This window comes from Mastigoproctus giganteus, chromosome 4 (genome assembly GCF_048544385.1).
Source record: "Mastigoproctus giganteus isolate SK-2022 chromosome 4, ASM4854438v1, whole genome shotgun sequence".
Lineage (NCBI taxonomy): Eukaryota > Metazoa > Arthropoda > Arachnida > Uropygi > Thelyphonidae > Mastigoproctus > Mastigoproctus giganteus.
Genome location: NC_143578.1, coordinates 14,430,222 through 14,451,949, shown reverse-complemented (window position 1 = coordinate 14,451,949; position 21,728 = coordinate 14,430,222). Strand labels below are relative to the sequence as shown.

The 21,728-nt window shown below is 33.7% G+C and overlaps 1 protein-coding gene across 1 annotated transcript in view; it reads left to right on the top strand.

Moving 5' to 3' along the window:
* Polr3A (RNA polymerase III subunit A) overlaps positions 1–21,018 on the top strand; it is a 185,307-nt gene extending 164,289 nt beyond the window's left edge. The window contains exons 32-39 of the mRNA XM_090371374.1: positions 6,950–7,036; positions 8,234–8,416; positions 12,004–12,115; positions 12,278–12,350; positions 12,818–12,917; positions 15,978–16,046; positions 17,083–17,216; positions 20,946–21,018. Of these exons, the coding sequence (XP_090227500.1) occupies positions 6,950–7,036; positions 8,234–8,416; positions 12,004–12,115; positions 12,278–12,350; positions 12,818–12,917; positions 15,978–16,046; positions 17,083–17,216; positions 20,946–21,018 (831 nt within the window). The remainder of the gene's footprint in view (positions 1–6,949; positions 7,037–8,233; positions 8,417–12,003; positions 12,116–12,277; positions 12,351–12,817; positions 12,918–15,977; positions 16,047–17,082; positions 17,217–20,945) is intronic.
* Positions 21,019–21,728: the final 710 nt, after the last annotated feature.

Below are 21,728 nucleotides of genomic sequence, written 5' to 3'. Positions count from 1 at the left end.
ATTAATGATCTAGTATACAACATTTCTTGCGGTGATTGCGACTCGTCTTATCAGGGTTCGACGCGGTTTTCTCTTAACATTCGTGTAAATCAACACGAAGCCTCAGTTCGTGCTTCTCGTTCAGCAGCGTCAGAATTAGCCTTTCATGCCTTTAACGAGGCCAAAATACGTAACGTTCAACGTAATTATACGCGACTATTAATTGCAGAAACCGTTGAAATTAAATTACACGAGAATTCTGTTAATGTTCGGCGGCCATATTTGATCTCCGATGCGTGGACCTTTACGCGCATGCGCGAAGACACATAATCACTATTTAAGTTGCAGGTTTAGCCTGATTCGGTAATTTTCATTCCTGTGATCATGACAGTCGGTCGAAAAGCATTGTCAGCTTCAGGAAGGAAAATCGTTTTGAATATTTTCGTTAGATTCTTTTAATTGCGTTAATTTTAATTGGTTTGAATTGATTTTGAATTGTGTTAAATTGATTATTTAATTATTTATATTTTATTTTAATTATTTATATTTTACTTTAATGTACCGGTAAGTTGTCGATTTTTTCGTTTTTTCCGTTTTAATTTCTGGAGGGTTTCATACAGAAGTGTTCCACGTACTATATTGAGGTAAACTCCTCTGATTAATTTACTAATATTATTATCAACGTAGAACATATTGAGTATTACAGCTCTGATTCATACTTTCGAATTACTGTCAGTGCACAAATCAATGATTTGTTCATATTAAATTTAATAATTATGTTATTTTGTATTTATTAAATAATCTGAATAATCAGAAAATGACACTCTTTAGTTATTTTAAGAAAGATGAAACTGATAAGCATAGTAATGAAGGCAACAAACTAACAACAGAGTCACTGATTGCCGAAAAACACATTGCGGAGGCCGGTTCATCTAGTGAATTAAATTCTGCACAGTCTGTTTCAAATGTAAATCACGAATCTAAACACCACTTATCAGGTATTAACAGGGAGTGGTTTAAAAATTTCTATTGGTTAGTAGGGAAAGATAATGGGATGATTTGTTCCATGTGTATCAAATACAGAAAGAGATAGCTCGCAAACAAGGAAGTGACTTGGGTAACTATGCCATGCAGAAGGCTTTGAAAAATAAAACTTGGTTGACCATGAACAAAGTAAGTTATACACTGATTCTTGTTCAGGTATAAATGAAAAATGTATACTAGAAGAAACTGGGTTGGGGCATCAATTTCAGTTTCGAATAACTAGAGAGAGAGAGAGAAAGAAAGAAATAAAGAAAGAGAGGTGCTATGAGAATTTTAAGCTCTATGTATTAGTTAGTTAAAAAAGAGTTGCCACATACTACATTATTTGAAAAATTGCTCGAGCATTGCAATGCTGTGGGTTATTCCTGTTTAAAACATTTTAACGTTAGTAAAAATGCAAATTATCCTCAAAAAGAATAATGGAAGTGTTGCTTGAAATTAGATCTGAAATACTGAAAAAAAATACATTCTGCAGAGTATTTCAGTGTCATGTATGATGATGTCTCAGTTTTTAAACAGCTGATTGTGTATATTAAATATCTTAATCAAGTTCAAAAAGAGGTTAAGGTTTTGTATTAACCTGCAGTATTATTGATTAGACCGGGGTTCGAGCCTGTGTCCACCAAATACGGGGATGCTGAAAGGTCAGGGAATGACCACCGCATATCCCCGGAGCAATATGGCCTTAGTTGCTAATGCTCCTAAATAACAAACAACAAACAGCAGTATCATTGATGGCAAAGCTGAGAGTATAACTAGCAAAGTAATTGAAACCTGTAACAGTCTAGGCTTAAAAATGTCTGATGAAGCAGCTGTCATGACTGGGAAGTAAAAGAGAATTGCAGAACTGCTCAAAGTTAAAACAGGGAATTGTGATCAACTGTCATTGTGTAAACCATTGACTGGCTCTTGCTTGTGCCAAAGCAGCTGCAATTTAATGATATCTTAAGACAACTGTTTTTCTTCTTCCAAAATTCCTCCATCAATCAGGATGGCTAGTTTAACTCAGATCCTAAATATACTGAACAGTCCTAACATTAAACTTAAATTGGCTAGTGACACTGAATGGCTGTCTCATGACTCTGCAGTACAGTCTCTAAGCGAATGCATAGCGAGTGTTATAGCTGCACTCAAAACAGAGGCCACTGAGCAAAATAATATCACAGCTGAAGGTTTAAGTAAATATATTAGAACATACAATTTCATAGCATCAGTAATGATGCTTTCAGATGTCTTATCTCATTTGTCTAGCTTATCTTAACTTAACAGAAATAGAGCCAGTCTTGGAATCCACAAAACTATCCATTATGGAATTGAAAGACATCTCTGGCAGTCATTTTAAAAATCTTCATCAGCATCTTGTCGGTGAATGGTCAAATATTCACATTGATTATTTAGATGCTAATATTATCACATTCAAGATTACAATCTGTAATAAATACATAGGCACAGTTATTAACTACCTATAAGCAAGATTTTCAGATATGTCAATCACTTCTTGCTTTTCAAGACTTTTTAATGCAGAAAGTCATGATCAAAATGAGGCTTCCAAGATTCTTTTTGATTATTATTCTAAAAATAGCAGTCCTGCAGTTTTAAATTATGAAAGTACTACACTAGAATGGGCAGTTGCATCAAAAATGCTTAAAGGACAGGCATACAAAAATTTAGATTCAAAACAAATACTGCTGAAATTAGCAACAACTTCTGAGCTCAAAGTCTTCAAAATTTAGCAAAACTAGTTGCTGTTGGACTGGCCATACCTGTGAGCACAGTTTTTTGTGAAAAGAGATTTTTCTGTACTAAAAAGAATAAAAACATATTTGAGTAATCACATGAATCAGAACACTTTAAATAATCTGATGCTGATTTCACTGGACCAGATTCAACAGATTTTGATTATGAAAAAGCTGCGGACAACTAGGCCCCTAAGAAGAAGAGAAGAATTAATATATAGAATTTTAAGCTTAAAGTAATTACAATGAGCATTACAAGATTTTTCATTACTTAATGATATAATAAGAAAAAGCCCATAGTCTTATTTGTTATAATTACTATATAAATTTAACTTTTCCCATCTGCAAAGTGTTTTCATCCTTGTTTGAATTGAATTGTAATAAAATACTTATTTTAGTTTGTTATGAAAAAGTTTTTTTCTTTAACTAATTTCATAATATGTGTTTTTATAATTATTCGGTTGAAAAAGTAACTTGTCTGTGTTAAGTTTTTGTTTAGTTTATGTGGTTGTTGGAATTTTCATTTTTCAGTTAAATACAAAGGAAACATTTTACATTTTGAAGTTAGCATTAGTAGATGCATACGATGGAAGAAAGCAAGCTTATGCAGTATCAGCCAAAAAAAAAAAAAAAAAAAAAACACCTCCCATTTCACTCCTCCATTCATTCCAAATGCCTGTTCAGCTCAGCCTTAAATTTATTTAGGCTATCAACTTCCACAACAAAAGATGGAAGTCTGTTCCCCCAATCAACTACCCACTGGCTAAAGGCAAATTTCTGCACATCTATTCTACAACTGTCTTTCCTCAATTTGAATCTGTGTCCCCTCAGGTTCTTAATCTGAGCAAGAGGAAGAACCCCATCAGCATTCAGCTTGCTCAAGCCATTCAAGGCCTTATAAACCTCGAACCACCCCTCCATCTATTCACAGGCGATGATCCTCCTCAGTGTTCACACTGCTCGGAACATCTAACAGTCAAACATATTTTGATTGACTATGCACATTATCAATAATATCGAACTTCAGTATTTCTTTCTCTGGCTAATCTCTGAGAATCAATGACATTAAATCATATCATTGGAGAGAAGGCAAATATTAGGGAACTTTACAGTTTTTTGAAAGAAATTGGAATTTATGATTGAATATAAATAGTTTCTGAGCTGAAATGAAATTGAGCTGACTTCATTATTTATAACATTCCTATGAATAAGCACACTATAGCCACAGCAGCTTGTGTGCCATTAAACACCCATAACACACACACATAAACCTCAATCAGATCACCTTGCAGGTGCCTACTCTCCAGCACTGCAATTTGCCTTTCTTGGTAAGAGCACTCAGTTGTTCCCCTCACCAGTCTTGTTGCCCTTCTTTGTACTCATTCTAGCAACTCTATCCTTCCTAAAATGAGGCCTCTAGACCTGTACACAGTACTCTTTGTGTGGCCTGACCATTACCTTGTATAATGGGATAATCACCCCCCTGTCCCTGCTAGCAAAATTCCTGTTTATCATTGACAAGACTCCATGACCTGACCTGGCAGCCCGTCTGCACTGCTTAGCAAACTTCATATTCAACTGCACAATTACCCCCTGGTCTTTTTCACTTTCCACTTCCCTGAGTGTAGTACCACACAGTTGGTTTCTCTTTGGTTATTGCTACCCATATGCAGTACTTTGCATTTGTCAATGTTAAACTTCAGTTGCCACTTTTCAGCCCATTTGCCCAAATTATCTAGATCCAGTTGGAGTAGCATACTGTCTTTACTGTCATTAACAACCCTGCCAACCTTTGTATCATCTGCAAACTTGGATATTAAACCTGATATACCTTCGTCAATATCATTGATAAATACTGAAAACAACAATGGGCCCAACACTGAACCCTGGAAAACTCCACTAATAACATTTGTCCACGAAGAGCAGTGTCCATTGATTACCACTCTGTCGTTTCCCACTCAACCATCCCTTTATCCATTGTAGCAACTTACCCTTAATGCCATACCTCTCCAATTTGTACAGCAGCCTTCCATGTGCAACAGTATCAAAAGCTTTCCCGAAATCCAAGTATATGATATCAAAATTATTTTTGGCATTCAGTTTCTTAGTTCATCTGACATCCATTTGGGCCTAAACCTTGAACAATATTTCTTAGTTGGATTGAAAACCCTCCAAAATTAAGGCCCTGAAGGCTGCCCATTTAGAATTCAATGTTGGTAACATCAGTTGATTCCACTGTACAGAATTTAAAAACTGTCTGAGACCCCTGTAGTCACCTTTACGAAAGCAATAGCCCTTCTCTTTAGCCTTGATGGTAGTTACATCTTTAAGTAATTCCCACATCAGTACATTGTGATCACTGACACCCAGTGGTTCCTTTATCTGCAAATTCTTAATGCATGAATAATTACTGCTGATAATCAGATCAAGAATATTACTCCCTCTGGTTGCCTCTTGAACATGTTGCTGTAGAAAACAGTCATCCAATAAATCCACAAAAATCTTGCTAGTGTGCGAGTGACCAATGCACAAGTTCCAGTCGATATATGAAATTTAAAATCCACCATTATAAGACATTCTGATTTACTGGCCCACTCCATTTCTCTGTATAATTGTTCATTGTATTCATCAGAGTCATTAGGTCTATAACAAACTCCTACCCTCATTTTTGCTTTCCAAGTGCTTATGTTGCACCAAACTAACTGAACATTGCACTGTCCATCTATGTCAATTGGATGCACTTTGTTAGATTTTGTGTTTCTTAACTAACAGCATAACCCCTCCTCCCTTCCTGTCTATCCTTTCTGTTCACATTGTGCTCCCCAAATTCCAATTCTGCACTGCTTATGTCTGTGTGACACCATGTCTCTGATATCCCAACAATATCTGCCTTTGATGTCTTGACTAGCACTTCAAGCTCATCAAATTTATTAACTACTCCTAGCATTGGTGTACATTCAAGTATACATGCACTTGTTTCTACTCTTAGTTACCCTAACACAGCCCATGTATTTATTTGTTCCACTATGACTCCCAACAGTCCTGGAAATCTCCATTGCCTTGCTTTCCAGGCTGCTGCTCATTCTAATAGAAGCAGTGCAAGAATCACTTCTGCCTCTGCTTGCCCCCACTGCTAACCTTTTAGTCTGTGTATCCCTCCCCAAGCTAGCAGTTTTCCAACCCACCTAACATTGCCTTGATAGCATCAGCAAATATTGGCTTGCAGGTTTGCACCCTTTCTATGTAGAAGCAGTTTCTCCTGTCAATAATCACAGACCAGGCTGAAAAAATTCTACCCCTTGAGCCTTGCACTATCTCTCCAGGGCTGAATTGATCGACAAGGCCCTCATCATATACTCCCTCCTATTGTGTCTGATAGTTGTTTATAAAGTTTAAATATGTTATTTTTTATCCATTTGGAATATTTACTGGTCATCATTTATATTTCAAGCAATTAATTTACAAGAAAAGTAGTCAAATACATTTAGATAAGTAAAAATTCACAATTTTTGGAAAAAAGGAGCATGAAGCCATAACATGAAAACATGACATGCTACAAACTTTCTACTGTCATTTTCATTTCCAGCATATGCATTTAAGTCAAAATCAGTTGATATCGTTCATGTTATTGAAAAAAAGTTTAAAATTGTTGACTAGTGTTTTACCTTGGAACATTAGGGTGTTTTTGCTGTCTAAAAATTTTTTTAAAAAAGTTGAATTTTTGATATAAAATTGAAATGGAGTATTTCTAAGGAAGATAAAATGTACTTATGCCACAAGAGACAACAATGGACAGACAAAGAAAAAAAAAAACATTGGAACAGGTATGCATGATAAAAAAGGTTCTCCGAAAACTAGAAAAGAAAAAAAAAAAAGAAGGAAGCAAGGGTTTCTGAGTTTAAAGAAATTTTCTTAAAAATAAAGAATTCAGAGAACAGAGAAAAGGTATTAAAAAAAAAGCACATTCCAAGACTAAAGTATGGAAGGAAAAGAAAAATTATGAAAAACTCCTGTGAAAAGGCGGTGTTTATTGAAAGACATTTTCATTTGTGATGCGCTACAACAGTTTAACATTTCTGATTAAGTACACTGTTAATCATAAATGATTTCAAAATAACACAGTTTAAAATTTTTCATAATGATTTCTTAATTTTTCATTATTTATTTATTATTATTATTATTTTTTTCAGGTGTCAGAATATTTAGAAGAGGTATTTCTTCCTGATGACTGCTTCATTCTTATTAAACTAGACTTGGATCGGATACGTATCTTAAAGGTAAAAGTTTCTGATAGACTAATATATTTAAATCTAAGCTTATATTTTGAACTAAAGCATGGAACCATGTATCAAAAGAATTGAACTGGTTTATTATGGCCTGACTACTCAGGCCATAATACACCAGTTCAATTCTAATTGTTTTTAAGGAAAATAGAACTTTTTGATCGGATCATGTGTGTGTGTGTGTGTGTGTGTGTGTGTGTCCAAGTTATGTACATACCTAGGTCTTTTTCGCAGTGTGAAAAGATAGCAATTGTAAATACTGCTAGCCACAAGAACCTATGTATATATACACTAGTTTCTGAGATATATTAAAGAAAGCTGAACTTCTTTTGGCAGCTTGCACTTTTTTATTTTTTTCAAATTTAAAATATTGCTAGGTGATTTATGCCTGATTTTCACAATGATCTTTTCATGGATGATTAACTTATAGCTGAATTAGTGAAACTTCTGTAGTTCTGAATTCATTACTTTAATGAATTCAGAACTACAGAAGTACTATTGGTGCATTATGGCCTGACTACTCAGGCCATAATGCACAAGTAGTTCTGAAGGCACTCATGACTCTCTGAATTTATTAATTTAATGTAGTGTTTCTCACTCTTCTGGTATTTGGTGATCCCTTTTTGAGCAAAACTCAAATCATCCCCCCCCCCCAATCATAACATGTTTAGTTCTTTGTTTTTAATTTATTATGGTATGTTGTGATTTCCCACCCCAGACATTATTAAGATCCAGTTGGGTTTGTGACCTACTAATTAAGACCTGTTGCCTTAATAAGTATAAGAAAATGGATATTTTGAGTTTCCTTTTTATAAGGTTGGAAGAAATTTTCCCATCACGAAAACTTTGAAACTCTTGAGTTGTGGTTTATACCATTTGCAAATTAATTAGTATTTGTCATGTGAACAATGTTACTGAATGTTTAATATCTCATCTGTGCCGACTGGGCTAGCTGGATGGGTAAAGTGCCTACCTAGCAACCCAAAAGTCGCGGGTTCAAATCCCACCTCAGGCTTGGATCAAAGTACTGCAAAAACCTTGGGAGGTGTATTCATTATGACCACAGAAGCCGATGCGCCAACAACTACTACCAAAAAAAAAAAAAAAAAAAATCTCATCTGCTTTCGTATTAGTTGTTATTCAATTTTAATTAATGCACTCTAATCCTTTTAATTTATATATTTTTTTCAGCTTGAAGTGAATGCCAGTTCCATTCGTTATTCCATATGTATTTCCAAGCTTCGAGTGAAGCCCCAAAATGTAATAGTTCATAGTGATAGTATCATCGTTGTGAAGCCATCAGATACTGCACGTACTTCTCTGTACTACATGCTGCAAACTTTAAAGGAACAACTTCCAAATATTGTCATAAAGGTGAGCTTTTGTAATCTCTTTATTTTTCATTTAAAATAACATGAGATAGGAATGGTAGGGTATTCACAGGCATGACAGTACTTGAAGGATATGCTCTGCTGAGTAGTAACAGAGGAGTTTAATTTAGAAAAGCTAAAAACTTAAAGAAATTTGGATTTAATGTAATTTACACTGTTGCATATTTCAAATTCTTCATTAGTTTGAGAATAGCAAAAGATACAAAATATGAAACTTATGTAATGTTGCTAACCTCTCCAACAGTGGCATGTCTACTTGGAGAAAAAGGGAAAACTGTCTTCATTTGTCCTGCTTGCCTAATTCCACTTTGTTTTATAACACCAGTATAACATTTGTATACAGTGCAGTACTGTGTTTAATAGTTAATACTCCAGGAACTGCCCAATAGTCTTTATAGGTAAACAGTTATGAAGCTGGGATTATATCTTTTCAGGTGCCATTTTATAATGACCTTGTTTAGTGCTATTTTTATTTAACACTTTACTCAGGAAACAAGTAAGTTCCTGAGTAATTGCAATATAAGGTGTCAGTGTACTAGTTCATCACTGTATTGTTTCCTCCTACACATACCTGGGAGGAAACAGTCAGCAACATTTTAGATACACTGTTTCCAGTTGATGACAAACACCTTAATGAAGTACAAATGAATATTTGCGCTGAAAACAATGACTATAAAAACATGGAAACTGAGGAACTGACTGCTGACTTAAATAGAAATAAGAACAATGAATGCCCAGGTAATGATCATATTGAAATTGAAATGATAAAAGAATTGGCCAAAAACTTTTCAGATCACCTGTTACAAGTTACAACTATATAACAATTGCTTATGAAAAGTAATTCCCCCCCCCACCTGGAAACAAGAAAATATCAGATAATCAGGTAAATATCAGGTAATTTTACTTTTTTTTTTTAATACTAAAATAATCCAGAGAAACCACCTGTGGATCCTAAATCTTACAGACCCATTGCCTTGGGCAAGGCGATGGAGAGAATATTTGTTCACTGCCTGGACACACCACCTGAGTGTAAACCTGCAATCTGATAAGCACTTTGGGTTTAAGCCATGAAGCTCCACAGAAGATGCCATGAACTAAATAATGAACGCTGTCAATACTACACAGGAAACCTACCTGCTTGCTATATGAATTGATTTTGCTGGTGCACTTGATTCATCATGGTGGCCCAGTGTACTTTGCCATGCTGGAATACCTCAGAACTTATGCAAATGCATACAAGACTACCTCGGTGATAGGCAAGTTTCATTTAAGACATCAATGTGTTTCCAGAATTGTGACACAAGGATGTCTCCAAGGTTCTCTGCTGGGATGAGTCTATCAAAGGGGGATCACTAGGAGGTTCTTTCCTCAGGCAACCCTGTTTCCCCCACCCCCCTAGGCTCTATGCAACCTCCTTGCTTACAGGGCATGGTTTAATAATGATCTAAATGCAAAACATGTCAGCCAAATGTATCTGGGAAGCTTACAGAGGATTGAGCACATGTTCTATATGATTGTCACAATTACTATCCCCACAGATGTATATTAATGATAAAGACTGGACCAATAAATCGTGGAGATGAGCATCTCCTCATCTCTAATGAAACTCATTATATGGCCTTCTTTTGACTTTGCTCAAAAGATTTTTGAGACAAAGATAAGTAATCAAGTTATGACCACCCAGACAACCCCTTAAACTTAGGCAATTAAAGATAATACCAACTGTGACAATCACTCTCCCCCCATTTGACAAGTTAGATAGGATAACTGAAGATTCTGGCCTGTCAGAATAAGTTCCCTGCCCTATGATAAATTATTTGAAGTGTGGACAGAATGTGTGAATGACTGTGTAAATATGAGAGGGAAAGTGGGTCTAAATGAGTAAGACTATTTCTGTAAATTTCCACATGTTAATATGAGATATTATATGTTATAAAAGTAATATTATATTACCATAATATGAGATATTTCTTAACTGTAGGGTATTATTAACATTAATGTGGTTTGTACGAGTGAGTATGAAAGAGTGTGAATGAGTGTCTATGTTCTCTCTGTGAATGAATATCTTGCCCCCAGCATGACGAGGGCGCCTCTGTAGCCAGGTGGGAAGGAGCAGCAGTGCGTAGCACACGCTTCTTGATTAGACCGGGGTTCGAGCCCGTGACCACCAAATACGGAGGATGCGGAAAGGTCAGGGAATGACCACCGCATATTCCCGGAGCAATATGGCCTTAGTTGCTAATGCTCCTAAAAACCAAAACAACAACAACAACCCAGCATGACGGCACTCTATCAGTTGCTGGGGTGTGGGCAAGAATGAATGTGAGGGTGAGTAACCAACTGTGTTCTCCTGGAACTATCTGTGACAGCCACCAACGTTGCATCCCATTAGGGGCCCAGTAGCTAAATGACCAGAGGAACAATGGTACACTATACATACAAAATCCATACACCTTTAAACCTCTGGCATTGACAGTGTTCTGTTTCACACCCACAATGTATTAAGTTTTGTAGAGGCAGTATGATGGTCTGTGGTTGTTTTTTGTGGATTGTCCTGGGTCCATTCATTGTTTTGGACAAAACCATGAATGCTAAGGTCTATCTAGACCTCGTGGACCTAGATAGACCTCAGCAACACATTTGGGGAAAGCTTTTACTTGTATCAGTAGGACAGTGCTTCATGTCAAGAGACTGCCCAAAAAAGCAGAGCTGAAGTTGTTGCCACTTTGAAAGCCAAATGGTAGAAAATATTCGAGGACATGTACAAAAAAACTGGTGGAGAGTGTGAGAGTGAGATTACAGGCTGTCATAAAGGCTAAAAGTTTTTGTATATCTGTAAGTAAAGATTATTTATAGATATGCATGTATCTGAATATTAATGTTAGAGCAGTGTGCATCTGTTTTGATTTTTTTTTGCTGTTGTCCTTGTTACCTTTTTAATTGCTTTACTGGCTTTGATTTAATAGTTCATATCTTTTAGTCATTGTTTACTCATTTAAAAAATTTAATTTTTTTTTTGACAGGAATGCAATTTTTTTATAATATAGATGTTAAAGCTGTTTCCCAACACCAGTATTACATGAAGTTGCATGCTATTATAGATTACATAGTGGTAGAAAAAGGGTAAAAATTATATATAATCTGGAAATAACAACTATAAAGGAATAGTCAGTGAAACAGGAGTGTGAAAAGTCCTGTTTTGTTTTCCATTTCCTATGTCCTTTCCAAAAAAGTTTCCAGAGAATAACTGGAGTTTTGCACTATATTTATGATGAAGCTAAAATTCTGGAATTAAAAATTTTATATTGGAATTGGTATGCTTTATTTGTCTAGTTCTGCCTCCCCATCCTCAAATTTTATTTATTTATTTATTTTTTTGTTTTTTTAAGTAGATTATATGGCATCTTTCTGAAATTAAGAATGGTCATTTAAGAATTTCATGAAGAGGATTATTTCATTCCTCTGTACATTTGGGTTAATATTTACCTTTTCTTCAAAATGAAGAAAATGTAACCGCTTCATTTAAGTTGTCTACTGAAAGTACATTTGTTCAATTGTTCTATATTATAGGGTCTTCCATCTGTATCTAGAGCTGTGATTCATATTGATGACTCCTGTGGTCCTCCAATATATAAACTAATGGTGGAAGGAAATGGATTAAGGGATGTAATTGCCACTACAGGTAAAAAATATTTACCCATATCAGACAACTTCATAGTGATTTTTTTTTCCAACTAAATTATATAGACTATTAAGTATTATTATCTCCTCTTTTAATTATGTGTTAGAAGAAAGCTAATCTGATAAAATTTTATAAAGACTCTTGTATATCTTTTCCATTCAGGTGTAGATGGGACAAGAACGGTTTCTAACAATACCTGTGAAATAGAGAAGACTTTAGGAATTGAAGCAGCAAGGTAAGAAAACCATTTTCACTGTGGTATTATGGAAATTAAGTAAAATATTTTTATGATTAAAAGTCAAGTTTAAATTTCCTACAGAATTTCTCTACTTGCTTAGACTTTTCAAGTTTAAATAAAAATAATCTTATTTGACCATTAAAACCTTTATTTCAGAATAATTTAAAATATATATGAACTACAGAACTGTTTTTGTACTTTTTTTCTTTTTATAAAAACCAGGATTAAAACTATAGTTTTTGCTCATGTATTATGATTTGTTGAACTGCATTTTATAAAATAATTAAATAGAAGTCTTTGTGATAAATATTGTGTGCAGGTGCATTTGCAGACATGCATGTGAAGTTATAAAATGAATGTTGTCTGCTATTTCAGCTGTTAATGTTCTTGAAAGTAGCCGAACATATTCTTATTAGTTGAGAAACAAATCTACTGGCTGATGAACAAATGATTTTTTTGAACAGGATCACTATAATGAAAGAAATACAGACTACCATGAAAAATCATAGTATTGTTGTGGATTGCAGGCATGTGATGCTATTAGCTGATCTTATGACATTCAAGGTATGTTGTTTTGGCATTACTATTATAGTTCAATTACTCTTTATATGAAAATCAGTTTATCTTAAATTATCATATTACCTTTTGAATTTTTTTACTCAAATTCGTGTAATTAATAGCAATTATTAAATAGAAGTAAAATATAAGTTTAAGTATTTAAAGTTAAAATATTCAGAACAGACCCAGACCTAGACTGTTTTTTTTTTATATAAACCCCGAACACGAGAAGTATTAGAACCTATAGTACTTAGTACCGTGCTTGGGTTGGAAGTTGAGAAGACAAAAGAAGATATTTGTTGACATTGGACTTGAACTTCTGTAGACTGTAATTTTACAGTCTACAGAAGTTCAAGTAATTATCAGAGCATATATGATATTCTCTTAATATCATATATGCTCTGATATATCAGAGCATATATGATATTAAGAGAATTAAAAATATGTATTATTAATGTTATATAATGAAAAAGTTTTATTCATATATTATTAATGTTATATGGTGAGAAAGTTTTTTATTCATATATTATTATTATATGGTGAGAAAGTTTTATATATAATGTAGCCTTTTCTGTATTAAATAGTTAAAGAAACTAGTTGTTTCTTCATCATTTTTAACAATGTTAAGCAAATGCTGCAGAGATATAGATATCTTTTTACATAGCAAAACTTTATGTAGATGTAGTAAAATGGAAGTTTGCAGGTCTTACCTTTAAATATATAATTTAGTCATTCTTTTAAAAACTGGGTCAAACAACGTTGCATATTACTGAATTAAATTTTTTTCTGCCCGTATACCTTTTTTTAATGGCACGAGTTGTCACATGAATATTTATGCATTGAATACATTATCTGAATGTTAAAATGGGCTTTGTATACAAAGTCCAGCTATTATATGCAAAGTATGAAGTAAGCTTGTTGTCATTAAAATTTATTAACTTTATCTAAAATTTATTTTCCATTTTTCAGTTTGGTTAAGCAAGTTAGCCATTCTACAAAATGTGCCATTATGATCATCATCCTCTACACACTAAGTGGAAAAGACCTGAGGTTGAATCTCACAAATAACGTGAAGAATTTTTGTGCACCTTTTTCATGTGTCTGAGTAGGTGAAGGTAATATGGTTTTTTTCTTCCTGAAAATGCAGGTTTTTTGTCCGGCAAACATCAAATTGACCACTGAACACGTGCAATTTACAGGCATATTATATATGTCGTAATATGGCCTGAGTCACTGACGTGCCTAAAACCCTATAGCTACATTCTACAGAATGGAGAATGACTACCTTGCTTAACCACAATAAAAAATGGAAAATAAATTTTGTGAACTGAATAAATTCTGTGAATCTTATGTCTACTGACAGAATACATTTGTGAGATGGTTTTTTCTTTTCTTTTTTTTAAATTTAAGGTTATCTTGAAATTTAATTTAAGATATTTTTCAGTATTTATGAATATGGCACAAATGTAATGACCACAATATTGACTGGGATTGGCCAGTTAACCCTTCCAGCACTGATTAGATTTTGATTTTATTGGGGGTGAGGGGGTGTGTCACATATAGTTTTCAGAACAAGACCAAAACTTCTTCAACTTGAAATAGTGTTATAAAAGTAGAATATAATTTTCTGTAACTTCTCTATTGGTATAAATGATACCTTGTCAGTTATGCTTTTTTACAAAATTTGGAGAGGACCAGGCTTGAATCCTTTTGGAGGCTGGGTGAATTACTGGAAGTTGTAGTTAGTTGATCTTAGGTGTCAGGAGAAGTAATTTATTCTATATTTTTCAGTTCACACAACATACAAATGAGTTCTTGAACACACTTATATGGACATAATATACAGTAAATCTTAAGACCTGGCATACCATATGATCTAGTGCATTATAACCATGGTAGTATTCATAATTTTACCCTGTAGTGCACATGGGCTTCCTAATAATAAAAATGTTGATCAAACAGTAGGTGATCTTGCCTTCCTGCTTAGATTCCAGTACTTTAAAAAATGAATTTGGTAAGATGATCCCAGTATGCCACAGTGATTTATACTTTACATCTGGATGAAGTTGGAAATCAAAAAAAGTGATACTTAATACTTCTTTACATCCCTTTTGCATAGGCTAACAGTTCATAAATAATTGGATATCATGAATCATAAGTAATATACTTGTACTTGTTTACCAATTCTGTAGCAATACAATCTTTTCTGTCTTGTTCAGTTTATTTGTAATTATCTTGTCATTGGACCTTTATTACAGTATTGCATGACTTTCTAAATTAATTTAAAGAACCAGCACTCCATCTGCATTGGAATATTTATTTTATTATGGATCTTCTGATACAGCATTATGTGCCAACACTACCACTTTCAGTGGACAGTAAAATAAAGTCCTTGACAGTGTAGTGGATTTGCCACTTGTCACTCATTTGGAGAGGTCCAGATTTGAATCACATTGGAGACTGGAGAAATTCTTAAACACCTTTCCAACTAGTGCAGTAATTAGCCAGTCTAGGTAAAATGTATTAATAATGAGGGGGGGTGGTCCCTCCATCCCTTCCCCTCTGTGAGAGCTATTCCAGGCTTCTTTAATCATGAAAACATGCAAATCTTTTTCCCCCCTCACCAGCATGACCTAAAATTTGGTGAAACAGTGATAAAATAAAAATTAGGCAGTTTATATTCACAGCACCTTCTACTTCCATATTAGAACTGGGAGATGTTGTGGATGCTGTCAATTACTTTAGAGAATTTTCTCTGTGTAATGAAGATTGCAATTACATTAGAGTTTCATCTTTCACTTGGAATAAGAAGTTGCTTTATCATTCACATACAATACATAACACATCATATCCTTTTGAGCAGTTAGTAGTTACCCCCTCCCAGCCTTTTGTTTTAGTAGTACTCACTTCATTTAGTAACTGTTTGCAATGTTCATTGGTTAAGAGAATGCTGTAGTGGTGTAAAGATATACTGACTTTGTAATTTACATTCATAGTGCAGAACGGGTAAAAATTATGCAAAATTAATAGTGAATTTAATTATTATTATTATTTCGTTTTTTACAGGGAGAAGTTCTTGGGATTACACGTTTTGGCTTAGCAAAAATGAAGGAGAGTGCCTTGACCTTAGCTTCAGTAAGTATTGCACTTAATAAATATTTATGCACATTGCAGATATCCATTTTTTTTCACGTATGAAGTTTAAATTAAGAATATTGAATCACATTGGAGAATGAAGTAGCTATGTGATCACTTAACTTTCTTGATCAGTCATGAAAACTGCTAGTTCCACTATATAATTCTGTGGAAGGATTCCAGATTATTTTCAATTCAGAATGAAACTGGGCAATGACTGTTTTATAGTTTAATTTTATTAATGTTTGCATCTTCTTTCCCTTCCCACTAAGAGCAACAAGAGCAGTACATTTAAAATAATCACATGGTTGAATTCTAAACATGAGCATTAAAATTTCCATTATTCTTTATTTTGAGTCTATCATATATTTCCAGTTTATTGTAGATAGTATGTACCTGTTTATGGAACATTTAGATCTTGGACACTTTTCCACACATTTTGATCACCCTCTTGGAATTCATAGATAAAAGCAAGCACCTACTTTTGGGCTGAGCTGTTAAGCAGAACAAACTTCAAAATTGTATCAAAAGTTTATTCCATATACATAAACTAACTTCAATACAGCAAAAAAACAAATAAAAATATGAACTAGAGTATAAAAAAAAAATTAAGCATTGCTGCTAATAGTCCAGAGTTCAATCAGTGTGCTGACAGAATTGAGCCGTTATAAATTTCTTGTGCTTTTACTTTCATTACTTGTTTATTAAGGCTTAAGAATTACCACCCATGTACATTACCTTAATATATAGGTGAATATGTTAAGATATATTGTTACTGAAGAATTATTATTTATTTATGTACTGTGACTATTCTGTTATATTCATTCTTATTACTTGCAAGTTTAACTATTAAGTTTTGACATCCTTAAATACCTTGAGTTTATTAGTTTTAAAGAGATATATAAGGTTTATTTTTATTTAAAGAATCATGTGCTTAACTCAGAGTTTCAGTAATTTTGTAAATGTTGTATTTTCAGTTTTAATTTACAGTAACATTGAATATGATGTTATGCAAAATTTGTGTTTATTATTTCAGTTTGAACGTACAGCAGATCATTTGTTTGATGCAGCATATTATGGCCAGGAAGATGTTATCATGGGCGTCAGTGATAGCATAATTTTGGGAATACCCATGTCATTGGGTACTGGTTTCTTCAAGTTGTTACACAAATATCCTTTTAGTTGTTCATGTAAAGATAGTACATATTGGGAATTTTCGAAAATATCTCTTACTTCACCACTCCTTATAAATTTTATTAAAATATTAGTTAAGTTTATACTTTCAAAGTTAGGACTTTCATTTAAGGAAAGTAAAGTAAATAGTTTTATTAAAATCTTGATAAATCCATGAAAGATATATATATTAATTCTCTAGATCCCTCTGAAGTCAGTGGATTAAGTGAAGAGTTAGGGACTCAAGTGTTACTTTAATAAACATTAAAAACATTTCAGCTAAAGAGAGGATTATTTTAAATGCATTTAAATTAACGTTCTTTATATTAAAAGTAACACTTTGAATCAACAAGGTTTGTTAGCCAAACAAAAGGTGGAATTAATAATTTTTGTCTATTTATATGTTGTTAGTTTACTTAATTTGGGAGGATTGTAACAAAATGTAGCACTCTATTTTTAAAAAAAGAAAAACTTTAATATTAAGTACATTTTAGCTAATTTTTAATGTTCACAGCTCCAGCTGGCTTCCATTTTCTAGTCAAGATGCTTAGGCTTTTGCAATTACTAATCACCTTGCACAGATTGTTTATTTACTTACCAGAATACCAGACAATCCTAACAACACAGCCAACATGCTTGATTTTTTTCTCACAAACAGTCCTAAGTACATGGTCGAAGTGAGTGGTCCTCTAGGCACCTTGGATCACAACTTGGTGAGTGGTCTCTTCTCCAATGGAGCCTTTCCCTCATGGCCATTCTCAGCCTCACGTTGTTTGGCATTGCAAGAAGGCGCCTCTGTAGCCAGGTGGGAAGGAGCAACAGTGCGTAGCACATGCTTCTTGATTAGACCGGGGTTCGAGCCCGTCACCAAACAAACAACATAATAAGAATGCAAAATGGTATGATCTGTGAGATTTTTTCCTTCTTTTCCTTGGTCAGATTACTGTTGCAAAACTTATGATGCCAACGTTTGCTCAGATCATGTCAGTGAAATTACCTTGTAGGGATCCTTTATTCCACACTCCACCTTAAAATCTTTTCCAATAAATGTGCTTAGGCTGTTCAAGAGAAGAATGTTGCATATTGTAATTGGCTTGTTTGCAAATATTTGGTTTAATTTTCTCCCTATACCAAAGCTTGCAATGATTGTAAAGCAGTTATTAATCAGTCCAAACTAGATTTTGAACAGGCTAAGAATAGAAAACTTGCTTCTTGTCAAAATAGTAGCTGAGCATTCTGGTCTCTTGCCAAAGCTATTGGCTGTAACTTTTGCCCATCTCTGTCAAAACCAGATGGTTCTGCCACTTCAGCCAAGGATAAAGCTGACCTGCGAGCATCATATTTTCCTTCCAACTTGTGTATTAATGATCTTGATAAACCACCTCCCACCATTCCCAGTACACTCAAGTTATTGAATTTTTAATAAAGTGGGGGGAAAATATGTTTACATATTTTAGCCCCACTGGGTTAAAAGGCACTTTATTTCAAGTATTTTAATCTAAGGTCATACCATACCATGCTATGACCTTAGAAATAAATTTAGCAAATTGAGGGCTATCTTACGTATATGTTTAGTAGTGTGTAGACTTTCAACTGCCATAAGTAAACTCTGTCTTCATATTCTTGTGGTAGATTCCTAATTAAGATTATTTGTTATTATGGGAGACCAGTAACTCTCTAAACAGGCTGTCATAGTGATGTCTTATATTTTATACAAATAGCAAGTTACGTTTTGGTGATGTTTGTTTAAAACCAGGCATGGATACCAAAGTTCCTACTTTTGTGACTACACTGAGATCATATTTACTCTTATGGCAGTCAAAAGGTTTGCTGATTTTCCAAATTTATTATAAATTTTGTCCTTATATAAATTTTCCAAAGTTTCCAAATTTATATAAGGACAAGATAGATCTCTGTTTATTGAATTTATTAAAATCTCTTTAATATAGCAAATACTGCATTAAAGATTTTAAATTTTTATGCAACAGGCAACTGATGTGGAACAACCATTAATTGTATGTGTGTAGGAATTGGCCAGTTAGATTCACCCATTACTTGATCATTGTCTTACAAATCTGTTATTCCCCGTGAATGTACAAGTCACTGTGATAGTACAGATTAGTTCTTCTGGACTGTCAGCCTTCCATTCACTATTTTCCTCCTTGCTCTCCTCTTTCCTGTTAAATCTTTAGCCCTAGCCAACATAAGCCCTCTTCTTCTAATGCTTATGGGACACCATCAATCCATCTTCCTCTTGGGCTACTGGGCTTGTTACCATTTCTTTTTGATTTTGATATCTGTTTAGCTAGTCTTCCTTCTCCATCCATTCTACAAGATAGATCAAAGCATTTTATGTTTGCTCACTTATCTGTGCGTGAATGTTTGTTTCTTCAAGATTTTTTTTGGTTAGTCTTTTACAATCTGATACCCCTTCCGATTGATCATTGTGAGTAGCAGTGATTGACATGCTTAGGGTGTTTAAAATTGGGAACTTCTTTTCTGATTTTAAAACAGCAGAGGTTCTAATTTTTGACAAATACCTTCATTTCTTATGAATAGGGTTAAAATAGACCATCTATAGAGTTAAATTAATATAGCTCATCTATAGGGTTAAAATAGACTTAAAAATGTGCTGTGAATAATTAATATTGTCTTTTGACTAAATTTCTTTTACTCCAAAGGAAAGTTGTTTAATTGACTACTTGCTTTACTTATTGTTTATTTTCATGCTAAATTTTCCCTTTTCACTGACAACTGTTCCTGGATCAGCAGGAGGATGTCCATTGTGTTGAAAGACTCAGTAGCCCACATTATGTGTGCTACTGAGTCTTTCAACTAAAGTGCCTAGTTACCAACCTCAGTAGCCCACATTATGTGAGCTACTGAGGTTGGTAACTAGCACTTTAGAGGAAACCTAATTGAAGTGTATAAGGCTTTGAGAGGAGCATATAAACTGAATGATGGTGAAATTTTCACTGTTATAAATGATTACAGAATTAATTTATTCCAAAAATTCAAATTATGGAGGAAGAAGTTTAGACTGGATTGCAGTTTTCTTTTAGCCAGCAAGTTGATGATTATTGGAATTGTATCAATGGCTGGTTGAGTTAATTTGAGGCTGACTGCTTGGACAGAAGTCAGCTGGACAGATACTCATGTGAGGAGGGAGTTATATAAACAGTTTATTTTTATTTATTTATTATTATTTTTTTTTCTGGCTGGTATAGCAAATGCCTTGGGCTCCTTTGCATCATATGGCTATTACTAATATAATTTCTGTTAACCAATGGAGCAAGGAATTACTAAAATAGGCAATCAGTTTTAGGTTTTTTTTTTTTATTGCAGCAAGTGATAGCCATGTTTCTAAAAATGTTCCTTCTGCTCCCTCTCTATATCACCTCACATGTAGTTTGTTAAAAGCCTTGATGCAAAATAGTATTTTTCATGACAAAATTATGTTAATTTAATGCATTGTTTCTTATGTAACACTTTTCACTAATGCATTCTCTACATTAAATAATGGATTTTTGTATTTATATTATGCATAATTTTCATTAGACTTCTCTTTTAGCTGTAGAATACTTAATTTGGGAAAATCACTAAATCCTATTCGCTGCTGAAAATTACCTTGCATTTCTAATAAAAATTTAGATTTTTCTGGTACATAATACTTTGAATTTATAATAATAAATGTAGGCGAATGGTATTCTTCCTTATGTACTTCACAGCAGATAAGGATCGGCTTCCTGCTCCTCGTGCAGTAGTATTTGATACACCAGAATTTCACATCCCTGTCTGATATTACGAATCTACCAATATGTCTTGTAAATATAAATGTTAATTTTTTTATTGTAAATGAAATGTACATTAGTTATTTATAATATATATATTTGTTATCAAAAGGTGTGTTCAGTGATTAATTTTTTATTGTTTTTGAAGCACTTATTTCTCACACACGTATGCACACATTATTTCTAAACAAAAAGACACTTAAAAACAGTATATGACAAAAATAAGGCAAAAACTTTTACATGAATAGAGGGCTCACATATAACTTCTCTATAAAATTTTCAAGTAAAGTGTGAAATAGCTTCACATTCCATACGAAATTGCTTCTGCATTGTGACCAAGCAGAACCAATTTCACATGGTCTTGGTACTTATTATCCAGAAGATTACAAATCAATGTCTGTAAAGAAATTATTGATGGATCTGTATTATGGCATTTATAAAGAAGCAACTAACCTTCATTATTTTACCAGCCAGATTCCTTGCTTTACATTTCAGTCATTGCCAGATGTATTTTGATAGCTTCTTTTTTCTCCTTAATTAAAGTACCCTCATTTTGTTAGGAATTATATGTATATTTATTCCTCTTGGCATATTTTCTTTTACAATCAGTTGAAAATGAAAGATTCATTTCATTGAAACAGTATCACCACATTAAACAAGACAATGTTACTTTATTAAAACAATCCTGAAAATAATAATCACATGATAGTGCATATTC